At 39.5% G+C, this 13668-nt stretch overlaps 1 protein-coding gene across 7 annotated transcripts in view; it reads right to left on the minus strand.

Annotated features, from left to right (window-relative positions):
* CREBRF (CREB3 regulatory factor) overlaps positions 1-13668 on the minus strand; it is an 83610-nt gene that overhangs the window by 14666 nt on the left and 55276 nt on the right. For all 7 annotated transcript variants that reach the window (XM_008015313.3, XM_073010522.1, XM_008015311.3 and 4 more), the window contains 3 exons: positions 10680-10874; positions 8789-8978; positions 7061-7134 (listed from right to left, as the gene is read on the minus strand). In XM_008015313.3, the coding sequence (XP_008013504.1) occupies positions 7061-7134; positions 8789-8978; positions 10680-10874 (459 nt within the window). The remainder of the gene's footprint in view (positions 1-7060; positions 7135-8788; positions 8979-10679; positions 10875-13668) is intronic.

Here is a 13668-nt window from a genome sequence, read left to right on the forward strand (position 1 = left end):
ATTGTGGCTGTTCTAGACATTTTGATAAGGCAGAAAAACAAAAGCCATAAAGATCAGAAAGGAAGAAATAAAACCATTCCTATTTGCAGATGATGACTGTGTCAGCAGAAAATCCCAGGGAATCTACACACCTACTACTGGAACTAAGAGTAATACACAAAAATATGTTTTATACATTAATACCAAAGAACTCAAAATTTCAAAAGCAATTCCATTTACAGAAGCACTAAAAAACATAAAATACTCAGGATTACATCTAATAAAAGATGTTCAAGCACTGTACAGTTAACACTGTAAAAGATGGCAGAGAGAAACTAACGAAGACTTAGCTAGGTGGAGAGAGATACCAGGTCCATGGATCGGAAAACTCCATTTTAAGATAGTAGTTCTCTCCAAATAGATCTAAAGAGTCAAAGCAATCCCAATCAAAATTCCAGTAAGCTTTTCTGTAAAAGGTGATAAAGTAATTTGAAAATGTATATAGACATGCAAAAGACCTGTAATAGCCAAAACAGATTTAAACAAAAAGAGCAAAATTGGAGGTCTAACAAGAACTAGCCCTACCTGACTTAAAGATTTACAGTAATTAAGACAGTTGTGTACAGTGATCAAGACAATTTTGTATCCACATGACTGGGCGCAATGGCTCCTGCCTGTAATCCCAGCTCTTTGGGAGGCCAAGATGGGATGATCGCTCGAGCCCAGGAGTTTGACACCAACCTAGGCAAGACAGGGAGACCCCATCTATATATATAATTTTTATCTTTTTTTCTTTTTAAAAATAATTTAAATAGAGACAGGGGTCTCAATATGTTGGCCAGGTTGGTCTTGAATTCTTGACCTCAAGCAATCCTCCCAACTGACCTCCCAAAGTGCTAGGATTACAGCCATAAACCACCATGCCCAGCCACATCTCTATTTAAAAAAAAAAAAAAAAAAAAAAAAAAAATTTATCCACATAAAGGAAGATAAATGTATCAATAAAACAGAATACAGTATCTAGAAGTAAACCCATAAATATATGGATAGACCGAACAAAGGTGCAAAAACAATTCAATAGGGAAAGGAAAGTCTTTTCAATGTACGGTGCTTAATCAACCAGATATTTACATGGAAAAAAATGAACATCATCTTTTACCTTATACCATATGCAAAAATTGACCTAAAATAGATCATAAGCCTAAATGCAAAACCTAAAACTACGTAAATTCTAAGAAAAAAAAAATACAAGAAAACATTTGTAAATGTTGGAGTCGGCAAAGGTTTCTTACAACACAAAAAACCATGAAATATTAAAAAATTGACAAATTGATTCATCGAAATTAAAAATGTTTCATCTTTGAAAGATGCCAATGAGGGCCAAGCATGGTGGCTCATGCCTGTAATCCCACCCAGCACTTTGGGAGGCCAAGGCAGGTGGATCACTTGAGGCCAGGAGTTTGAAACCAGCCTGCCCAACATGGCATAACCCTGTCTCTACTAAAAATACAAAAATCAGCCGGGCGTGGTGGTGCACGCCTGTAATCCCAGCTACTTGGGAGGCTGAGGCATGAGAATCGCTTGAACCCGGGAGGCAGAGGTTGCAGTGAGTTGAGATCGCACCACTGGACTCTGGCCTGGACAACAGAGCGAGGAAAGATAAGAAAGAAAGATGGAAGAAGAGGGGAGGGGAGGAGAGGGAGAGAAAGAGAGAAAGAAGAGAGAGAGAAAGAGAGAGAAGGAGAGAGGGAGACAGGGAGAGAGGGAGGGAGGAAAGGAAGGAAGGGAGGAAGGGAGGAAGGATGGGAGGAAGGGAGGAAGGATGGGGAGGGAGGGAGGGAAAGAAAGGAAAGAGAGAGACAGAGGAAGAGAAAGAAAGAGAAAGAGAAAGATATAACAAGAAAGAAAGACAGAAAGAGAAAGAAAGAGGAAAAGAAAGGAAAGGAAAAGATGCCAATGAGGAAAACAAAAAGTCAAGCCAAAGAACTTATATCCAGAATAAAGAACATTTACTTATTTACTTACTTACTTTTTTTTTTTTTTTTTTTTTGAGACAGAGTTTCACTCTTGTTGCCCAGGCTGGAGTGCAATGGCACAATCTCAGCTCACTGCAACCCCATCTCTCGGGTTCAAGTGATTCCTTACCTCAGCCTCCTGAGTAGCTACGATTACAGGTGTCCACCACCAAGCCTGGCTAATTTTTTGTATTTTTAGTAGACATGGGATTTCACCATGTTGGCCAGGCTGGTCTTGAACTCCTGACCTCAGGTGATCGGCCCATCTCAGCTTCCCAAAGTGCTGAGATTACAGGTATGAGCCACTGCACCTGGCCCTGAATAAAGAACCTTTAGAAGAGAAACCAATTTTTTAAAATGGCAAAATATTTGAACAGACACTTCACAACAGAAAACATATGAACAGCCAATAAGCACAAGAAAGAGGCTCAATGTTACAGAGAAATGAAAAGTTAAGACCACAATGAGATACCATCACACACCCATTAGATTTGTAAAAGTTAAGAAGATCGGCCCTGCCATGTGTTGGCAAGGCTGTGGACCAACTAGAACCCTCCTCCTACGCTGTTTTTAAGAATGTAAAACGGTACAGCCAGTTTGGAAAACAGTTTCGCAGTTTCTTATACAATTAAATATACACTTATCTTATGAATCAATCATTCTACATCTAGGTATTTAACCACATATGTCTACCCAAATACCTGTACACAAATACTCATAGCCCCTTGGTTATAGCCAAAAACTTGAAACAACGTAACTATCCATCAACAGGTGATGAGATAAACAAATAGTAGTACATCCATACAATGGAATACTAGTTAGCAATAAAAAGGATCTAACTTCAATAGTTACAGGTAACAACATGGAGGAATTTTTAAATAATTATGCTGAGTGAAAGTAGCCAGGCAAAAATGTAAACATATTGTGATTCCATTAATGTAAGATCTTAGAAAATGTAAATTACTCTATAGTGACAGAAAGCAGACTGTGGCTACCCAGGGATAGGAGTGGAGAGCAGAATGACTTACAAAGGGGTACTAGGAATCTTTTGGAGGTAATGGAAATATTCATTATCTTGATTGTTTCACACATGTATGCGTATATGTAAACTAATCAAATTATACTCTTTCAATGTGTAGAGGTACTGTACTTCAATTATACCTCGGTAAAGCTGTGAGGAAAACACATTTTTTATTTCAGCACACAGGATTCCTACGGTCTGAACTTAATCTCTACCTCTTCAGAGACTGCCTTGGTGATTTGAGGTTTTTGTTCTGTTTTTAAAGAGACAGGGTATTTCTCTATCATCCAGGCTGGTCTCAAACAATCCTCCCACCTCAGCCTCCTAAGTAACTGGGATTACAGAAGCATGCCACAATGCCTGGTGTAAAAACCAGTAATTTGTTATTCTTCATCTAGCAATACTGAGAAGAGGCCAATCTAAACTGCAGCTGAAGAGGAAAGTGAGAGGGACAATTTAAAACTACTTTCAGAGGCCGGGCATAGTGGCTCACACCTGTAATACCAGCACTTTGGGAGGCCAAGGCGGGTGGATCACGATGTCACGAGATCGACACCATCCTGACAAACACGGTGAAACCCTATCTCTACTAAAAATACAAAAAAATAAAATAAGCCGGGCGTAGTGACAGGCGCCTATAGTCCCAGCTACTCGGGAGGCTGAGGCAGGAGAATGGCGTGAACCCAGGAGGCAGAGCTTGCAGTGAGCCGAGATTGCACCACTGCACTCCAGCCTGGGCGACAGAGCAAGATTCCATCTCAAAAATAAATAAATAAAATAATAAAAATAAAAATAAAAAAACTACATTCAGGGCCAGTATATGTAAAATGTGTCACTGAACAAGTAAAGTACAGCTAACCTCCTAAATCACTTGAAACAAAAAATCTGTGTTTTCTCCTCCATGAATAATTGAAAGAGAATACTACTTACTCAAGGATATTTGCATACAGGCTAGACTTAGGGAAAACAATGGGGTTCTCCCATACTCAATACATTAAAAGTAAATAAAGTTACTTTTAAAAGAGAAAACACGGTCGGGCACGTTCGCTCATGCCTGTAATCCCAGCACTTTGGGAGGCCGAGGCAGGCGGATTACCTGAGGTCGGGAGTTGGACACCAGCCTGACCAACATGGAGAAACCCTGTCTCTACTAAAAATACAAAATTAGCCAGGTGTAGTGGTGCATGACTGTAATCCCAGCTACTCAGGAGGCTGAGGCAGGAGAATCGCTTGAACCCAGGAGGCGGAGGTTGTGGTGAGCCAAGATAGCGCCATTGCACTCCAGCCTGGGCAACAAGAGTCAAACTCTGTCTCAAAAAAAAAAAAAAAAAAAAAAAAAAAAAAAACAGAAAAGAAAAAGAAAAAACACTACAAAATCTAAAGTAAAACTGAGCAGAATAGTTCTTCTCAAGCCTTGACAGTGTCCAAGCACATTATGGGGCAGGGAGAAAAAAGGGAAAGCGCTCTCATGCTACCACAAACCTCTGGTTTAGGAAATAGAAGCACCTGGCTCTCAGAAATTGAGTCCAAACATTCAACTCATAAACAGATCCTCCTCCTCTGATGCCATATTCATCAAGGGATTTTCTGTTTTAATTTTTCCATATAGCTTTCTTAGGGACAAAATACATCAGTCAGGGTGAAGGGCTAACAGTTCTATTTCTCATTCGAAGTCAACCAGTTTCCACAGGATTCACAGAGCAGTCTCCAGTAAGCTTTGGCAGGAGGAATCAACAGAAGGAAGTTTGGTGGGATAGGATGAGATGAGTAGTATAGTAGGCCCCTGAAGCTAGTCCCTGGAACAATGCCAGTTCATGACATATTAAAAATGATCAAGACAACAGAGTATATTTTTCATAAAGCTAAATGTATTTTCTATTATGAGATTATGCCCTTCTCAAATTTTTAATACTAAAATATCCTTCCTTATATGAAATTACAGCAATAGTAGATGATGTTCTTTTTAATGTTCTCACTTGGCAAAATATAAAGTTGGCAAGCCTATGTTCTCAAGTCTCAAAATCTTTTTCAAATTGTAAATCACAAATTCTAGAAACTACTGGGCTGATAGGTAATGGATAATAAGCGTTCTACAAAGAAGTAACAGTGACTTCCAGATATCTAGGAGGAGGCCAGGGCACCACTAGCAGAGTTCAAGGCCAAAATGTTTCAATAGTAAGAAAGAACAATAGGAAAATGGATAGCTTTGCATTACAACACACCAACAATTCTTTTATTTCATTCATTTACTGAGTGGCTGTTAAATAAAACACAAGTTCATTTCATAAGTTGAAAACTTTACAGTTGAAAATTCTTTTTCTGCCGTCACCAAAGGAAAATAATCAAGATAAAGGATTAAGAAAAACTGCACAGTTTATTGAACACCTATGTGCCAGACATGCTAAACTTAAGAAAACCTCTAGAAACAAAAAATTGATCATTTTTCACACTGTTACACTTTCAGATTCAACTTGCCCAAAAGGACCACACATTGAAGAGGACAATTTTTGAGGCAAAGGAATATACTAAGTCTTATAACATCAGGCTTAAACAAAATAAGAGAAAAGGGAGGTGTTCTTATCACAGAAGATCAAAACCAGAGCTTCCCATACCCCTGAAGTGCTGTAAAAGGGTTCTAGATGTGTAAAATAATTATCCCCTCAGCTCATGGGGACCTCCTCCCATGAGCAGCCTACTCTTCTTATATTCCATGATGCCTAAGAGATGATAATTTTCTACATGTGCTACGATGTGAAACGCCGAGAAGCACTTTGGTTTAGATCAAAACCAGTAGTTCCTGAATAAGTGCTAGAATGGTTGCATTAAGACTAATCTTGGGCCCAGGTGCCGTGGCTCATGCCTGTAATCCCAGCACTTTGGGAGACCAAGGCAGGTGGATCACCTGAAGTCAGGAGTTCCAAACCAGCCTTGCAAACATAGTGTAACCCCATCTCTACTAAAAATACAAAAATTAGCCGGGTGTGGTGCGCAGGCCTGTAGTCCCAGCTATTCGGGAGGCTGAGGCAGGAGAATTGCTTGAACCTGGGAAGCAGAGGTTGCAGTGAGCCGAGATCGAGCCACTGTACTCCAGCCTGGGCAACAGGGCGTCTCAAAAAAAAAGAATAATCTTAACTGGGTGCAGCGGCTCATGCCTGTAATCCCAGCACTTTGGGAGGGTGAGGTGGGCGGATTGCTTGAGCCCACAAATTTGAGACCAGCCTGAGCAACACAGTAGAAACTCCACCTCTATAAAAAATGCAAAAAATTAGCCAGGCGTAGTAGCGCACTCCTGTATTCCCAGACACCCGGGAGGCTGCGGTGGGAGGATCACCTGAGCCCGGGAGGTAGAGGCTGCAGCGAGCTGTGACTGCACTACTGCACTCTAGCCTGGGCAACAGAGTAAGACCCTGTCTTACACACACAAAAAGATAATGATCTGACAAGTGTTAAAAATATGGATTCTTGAGTTCTACTTGTACACAAAATCTAATTCAGAAGATCTGCAGAGAAGCCTAGAAATGTGTATTTTAACCAAGTACACAGACAATTCCAATGAGCAATCAAATCTGAAAAACACAGGTCTAAATTATTCATATGAAGCCTAAAATATCATTATTCAATTTAGGGAAAATACTAAAATCAGTCAACAAAAGAGGCTAACCCAGTAACACAATTATAAAACAGAAGAAATCACTGTGATCTTTCGAGAAATGCAGGTTGCTTTTGCTGCCTATTCTTAATAGTAAAACTTTCCACATCTTGTACAGAAAAAATAAAATAAATACATTATCATGGTCACAAGTGGATCAGCTTGTTAGTATACAGATGAGATGTAGATTGGGAAGTCACCAGTACAGAAACTTATACTAAAAGGAGGACAAGAATGAAGGAAAATAAGTATGTGGCTTACTGAACAGATAAACAAATAGGAGGCTAGCCAAAAACTAGGCAGAATACAGGGAAAGCAAATCACAAACCAAAGAAAAGAGAGAGTGCTCAGCAAATCAATAGGTGGTTAATCAGCTTCTTAAAACTTTAGGTTTACCATATTCTGTGTTGAGGCCCCATAATTTCACTTTATTAGCTTCATACTGGGCTTTCTTCTTTAACCGACAAGCTCTGTGAAAGGAAGGAGCAATTAGTTCACTTTCTTTTTCTTTTTTTAATTTTAATTTTATTATTTTTAATTATGGAGAAGGGGTCTTGCTATGTTGCCCAGGCTACTCTCCAACTCCTGGCTGCAAGTGACCCTCTCTTTTTGGCCTCCTAAAGTGCTGGGATTACAGGCATGAGGCAGCATGCCCAGCCTGCTTTCTTTTTTAAGTGAATATTCATCTTTCATTTTCTAACAGCAATCCAAAACCGCTGCCTACTGATGTTTATAAAATGACTGAGTTACCAGAAAACACAACATAATCATTTATGCAAATTGATTTTTAAAAATTTAGCACACATTTAGAAATAAAGCTATGATCAGTAAACACCTATTAAAGTGACTATAAAACAAAAATAAAAACAAACAAAAACTGATAATACCAAAAGTTGTAGAGGATGTGATGCCAGTGGAACCCTCATGTGTTGCTAGTAGGAATGTAAAACAGTACACATAGCTACTTTGGAGAATAGTTTGGCAGTTTCTTATAAACATATATGCTTGGATATTTATCTAAGACAAATGCAAATATATTCACACAAACATCTGTAAGTGAATGTTGATGGTTTTATTCATAATTGCCAAAAACTGAAGGCAACCCAAATGCCCTTCCACTGGTGAATGGATGAACTGTAGTATATCTCCACCCGAAGGAATACAACTCAGCAACAAAAAGGAACAAATTATTACTCCAGGCAACAATATGGATGAATCTTAAATGCATCATGTTGAATGCAAGAATACAGATTCAGCTGGGCGTGGTGGTTCACGCCTGTAATCCCAGCACTTTGGGAGGCCAAGCCAGGCAAATCGCTTGAGCTCAGGAGTTTGAGACCAGCCTGGGCAACATGGTGGAACCCCATCTCTACAAAAAATACAAAAATTAGCTGGGCATGATGAGTCACATCTATAATCCCAGCTACTTAAGGGGCTGAGGTGGGAGGATCCCTTGAGTACTGGAGGCAGAGGTTGCAGTGAGCGGAGATCAGGCCACTGCCTAGGTGACAGAGTGAGACCCTGTCTCAAAAAAAAAGGAAGACAGGTTCAATCAAAGGCTACGTACATACAGTATATTCCATGTACATGACATTATGCAGAAGGCAAAACTATGGAGACAGAAAATAGATAAGTGGTTTTGAGGGGCTATGGGTGCAGGAAGGGGTTTGCCTTTACAAAGAGACATAAGGCAACTTTTTAAGATGATGAAAATGTTCAATATCTTGATTGTGGTGGTGGTTATATGATTGGATATGTTTGTCAAAACTCATAAAAGTATACATTAAAAGGTATACATTTTACTGTAAGTTATAGCTCAATAACTCTGCTTTACTAAAAAAGCAAACACAAAATAAAGCTATGAAAAATTTTTTATTGTTATACTATAACATAATGCACTAGAGTCCATTCATCTCTCCCCTCTTAAAAACTGTTTCCATAAAACAAAAATATCATCTCCTACTTTCAAAAGAAAAATTATAATATTCTCATTGTAGTATTTATAAAAGAAAAATACAATTTCTGAATAATGGCTGAAGTGGTTGTCCTTCTATAAAAACTCACTTAGGGCCTAATCTCACCTCATAAACTTTCTTCACATGAGTGAACATTATTAGCATTTACCTGGAAGCCAGCTTATTTTTTTCCTTCCTTGACCTTGGCCGGGCTGTTAAGGGAAGCTCACTGACTGGAGTCAGGTCACTAATCACCTTATTCAGTTTCCGAAGTTCATTGCCTATCTGGAGGAGTTTTTTAGGATTTGGAGTCAGGTCTTCTACATCAGTTCTCCGTGACTTCTTTACTGCATATTTTCCTATAAACAGTTTAAAAGAAGTTTAAGTTAGATCACTTTAATTAACAAGAGACACATTTTTCACAGCCACATTTTAAACCACTTCCCACCACTACCCTTTCTTTTCAGAAGTCTTGGCATGTAGCATGTTTAACAATCTATCCTAGAAGGGCTGGCCTCCTCTCCTTCCCATCTTGTGGCTGCAGGAAATGGGGGGTGATATGGCAGAGTTCTAACTTTTTCCAAGTTCTTCCCCACCCTAGGCTTATAGTCTCAGCATAACAGATTCTTCATTATTCGCATGGCATACTAAGCATCTCAAATCTCAGGATGAGTACGAGTTCAACTAAACACCAAAATCAGGACTAGGGTATAATACACAGTCAGAAGAGAGCTTGGAGATTTTACTCAAACCAAGATGTTTCTGATGCTATGTCTGAAAACTGTCAGACATACACATTTTTGTACTGAACTCAAAAATCCAACAAGTAAGCATAACCTTGTTTAAAAGCTCTTCTTTGGTTTCTTTGATAAATAACATTATAGAAGACTCAAGGAGTCTTGGTCTATCACTCCAGGCAAAAGGGATGGCTCTGTCCTCCGAACCCCTTCAACTTTCCTAGTACTCATCATATGCTACTTGGGATACTGACTGGACTTAATGTTTCATTTCTGATAGAAAACTCATCTGAAGGCAAACACTTGGTAATTATTTACTGAGCGACAATATAGTACACGTGGTTGCGAGTGGAAAGGAAAAATGAGAAAAATGAGGCACAAACATATATTAGATGGAATTCTTGTCCTCAAAAATCCTTAGCAACTCACATCTGTACGATGAGTGAATAACCTGTTTACTGACCATCACGCTTACTAGTAGTTCCCCTCCCCACTTTTTCCAGTAAAGAGTTGGTATTAATTTTTTTTTATTATTCAGAGCAGAAGAACTAGAAACTTTGGATTAATTTAAAAATAAAATTTGTACAGAATCACAATAAAAAATCTGACCTACCTAAGACTGTCATTTTTTAAATTTTTTTAGAAATAGGATCGTCCTCTATCGCCCAGGATGGAGCACAGTGGCACAATCAAAATTCATCGCAGACTCTAACTCCTGGACTCAAGTGATCTCCCGTCTCAGCCTCCCAAAGTGCTGGGATTACAGGCATGAGTCGCAGCATATGACCTGACCTACCTAAGCTTATAAACTTCTTTTGATTCCTACTACAGGTATTCAACTCTTCTCTACCACTCCTTTTCTCCATAACCATCCTCCCTTTCTTTTCTTTCCTTGTCCTTTTATCCCCACTACGATTTGAATTCCAGTCCCCCCATTTACATTTAGGTCTGGGGATTAGACAAGAATGTAAGAGAGCCCGTTCACTTTCTCCTCAACCCTTTCTGGTTATAGCAACTGACAGGTCAGAAATCAGCAGCCTCCTGGTCATTTCCTGGATGGGTAAGTAGATTAAGAAGGGACTAGAAATGAAATCATGTTTACATAGTCCTTCCTCCCTGCTTAGGTGAGAACTCTTAACACTGGTAAAAGCTATTTGTGAGTGATGAAAAGTAGTCATGCAAACGTAGCAGCTCTATAGTCCCCATCTCCAGTTTGCTAGGAAGGGTTGAATGTCTAGGTACATGGAGTAAGCAAAGCATTACGGATTAGTATCTCAACTTAATTAAAGTGACACTAAATATCTGACTGCAATCCCCTCTTACCATGATGTAAGCCATTTTTCTGATACATATTACTTGGTAAAGTATCTCGGTTCCACTCAGATGGTCTCAGCATCCTCTCTTGCTGTGATGGTGTAAGTTGTTCACTATACTCCCAGAAGTATCTTCTTTTACCTCTCTTCCGTGAAGATATTGAAGTCATCTCCTTCAGGTCTTCTACAGAATCATTTTCATAGCCTTAAAAAAAAAGGTCCCGCAATTTTTAAGCTCCATAAATTTCAATAAATCAATCAGAACAAACGAAAAGATCCCTTCTATTTGTAACTTGATACATTTCCTTGCATCTGAAAACATTACTGGCACGTCAAAGACAATAAAAACCAGGTCTATAAGAGAACTTTTATTACGTAAATCTCTAACTCATAAAACATTCAGAGATTAATAAACATGGATAACTACACTGTTCATCTTCCTTGGGTTTCTCTTTAGTTTTTATAAGTTAGTATGCAATACTATTTTTATTATCTTCACACAGGATTAAGAGAACAATTACAGGATAGCCACAGGAATATCAAAAGTACTATCAGATAATGGTACTTAGAGACATATACTATGATTTTTAAATGTCTTCCTTCTAATATTTATGTATCTGAAACATCTCAGACAGAAAGCTCTGTACATTTTTTAAATTATTTTTTCTTATTTTTTTCTTTTTCTAATTTAAAAAAAAAATTTTTGTAGGCTGGGGGCGGTGGCTCACACCTGTAATCCCAGTACTTTGGGAGGCTGAGATAGGTAGATTACTTGAGGTCAGGAGTTTGAGACCAACCTGGCCAACATGGCAAAGCCCTGTCTCTACTAAAAATATAAAAATTAGCCAGGACATGGTGGTGCACGCCTGCGATCCCAGCTACTCAGGACGCAGAGGCACAAGAATCACTCAAACCCAGGGGGCAGAGCATATAACAAGCTGAGACTGTGCCACAGCATGCCAGTCTGGGCAACAGAATGAGACTCTGACTCTGTCTCCAAAAAAATATATTTTTTTTGCAGAGACAGAGGTCTCACTATGTTGCCCAGGCTGGTCTTAAACTCCTGGGTTCACAAGCGGTCCTCTGGCCTCAGTCTCTGAAAGTGCTGGGATTATAGGCATGAGCCACCATGCCTAGCCCAGCTATATACATTTCTATGATAGTATTCTACTGGGCAGAATTTTATGAGGCAGCATTAGTTTTCTTCCTACCTCTCATCCTACTTCTTTTGGAAAAGTATAAAAGATGATAGTTCTCATACTGGCTATCAGATAAAAAACTTACATGCCTATTCCAGTTAATATTTTATTGAAAGCTATTTGTATTAACTTCACTGTTTAAGAAGGGGGGATTTTCCTAAAAGGAAGTTTCAGAAAATACTTAAATTCTGAGTTGCTAGAACTGTTGGTCAGATCCAATATTGAATGACCTATAAATCCAAAATACCCTCAGAGAATGGCCACCTCTGATGTACTCTGGATCCTTAATGTTAGGTACATGAAGAAGAGGGATAAGCTATGCAAAGAATGTACACAATCCAAACCTAAGGTAACCAGGAAAACTTAGGTAGCACTGGCCATAAGTAAAATGGTCATTTTTCCTTCCTGAAAACATAAGAAGGTGATGACATGTTTGCTTGGAGGAACTAGGTTTTCCCCAGACAAAGAATGAATCAGAAGTATGCTTCCATTTATATAGTACTCTGGAAAAAGCAAAACTATATGGACACAGTGGTTGGCAGGGATTGGCAGTGGAGGAAAGGGATGACAATAAAAGAACATAAAGTGCCAGGTGTGGTGGCTCACGCCTGTAGTCCCAGGACTTTGGGAGGCTGAGGTGGGCGGATCACCTGAGATCAGGAGTTCAAGACCAGCCTGGCCCACATGGCGAAACCTCGTCTCTATTAAAAATACAAAAATTAGCCGGGCACGGTGGTGGGTGCCTGTAATCCCAGATACTCGGGAGGCTGAGGCAGGAGAATCACTTGAACCCAGGAGGTGGAGGCTGCAGTGAGCCAAGACTGTGCCATTGCACTACAGCCTGGACAACAAGAGCAAGACTCCATCTAAATAAAATAAAATAGGGAATTTTGGGGGGTGATCAAACTATTCTGTATCTTGATTGTGGTGGTGGTTATATGATTACATGATTTGTCAAAACTCATATAAGTGTACACTGTAAGGGGGTGAATTTTACTGTGTGAAAATTATGCCACAATAAACATGACTTTAAAAAAAAGAATCAATTTGGAAAGCAGAATGATTTCTGAGCAACAGTTAAGACAAGCTTTTGTAGCACTGCTGGTATTAACAGCATTTTATTAGTGCACATGTGGTAGTTTAAAACAAAACAGCAAGCAGTGTGATGGTGACCCTTAGGCTCTTCTTAAAAAATGACGCACAAGTTGAGTGACACAATCATTTCTAGAAGTCTAATTTTTTACAACTGTGTTAGAATAAAGCAATGGCTTTGGCCTATTTATTTGTGCTTATGTTTCTTTTCAAATTATAGGATTTATTTTGTTCTAATTATCAACACAATTTTGGAAAAGATGCAAGGGCCATATTGTGTCAACAGAAATGGCCTTGAAAAAGGCCGTTGTGGCCCGGCACAGTGGATCACTCCTGTAATCCCAGCACTTTGGGAGGCCGAGGTGGGCGGATCATGAGTTCAGGATATCGAGACCATCCTGGCTCACACAACGAAACTCCATCTCTACTAAAAATACAAAAAATAAAAAATAAATAAAAAGGCCCTTGTGGCCAGGCATGGTGGCTCATGCCTGTAATCCCAGCACTTTGGGAGGCTGAGGTGGGCAGATCACCTGAGGTCAGAAATTCAAGACCAGCCTGGCCAACATGGCGAAACCATCTCTACTAAAAATACAAAAATTGGCTGGACGTGGTGGTGCACACCTGTAATCCCAGCTACTCAGGAGGCTGAGGCAGGAGATGACTTGAACCCAAGAGGTGGAGTACAGTGAGATGAGATCACACCAC

The sequence above is a fragment of the Chlorocebus sabaeus genome, chromosome 23 (genome assembly GCF_047675955.1).
Source record: "Chlorocebus sabaeus isolate Y175 chromosome 23, mChlSab1.0.hap1, whole genome shotgun sequence".
In the NCBI taxonomy this organism is placed as follows: domain Eukaryota; kingdom Metazoa; phylum Chordata; class Mammalia; order Primates; family Cercopithecidae; genus Chlorocebus; species Chlorocebus sabaeus.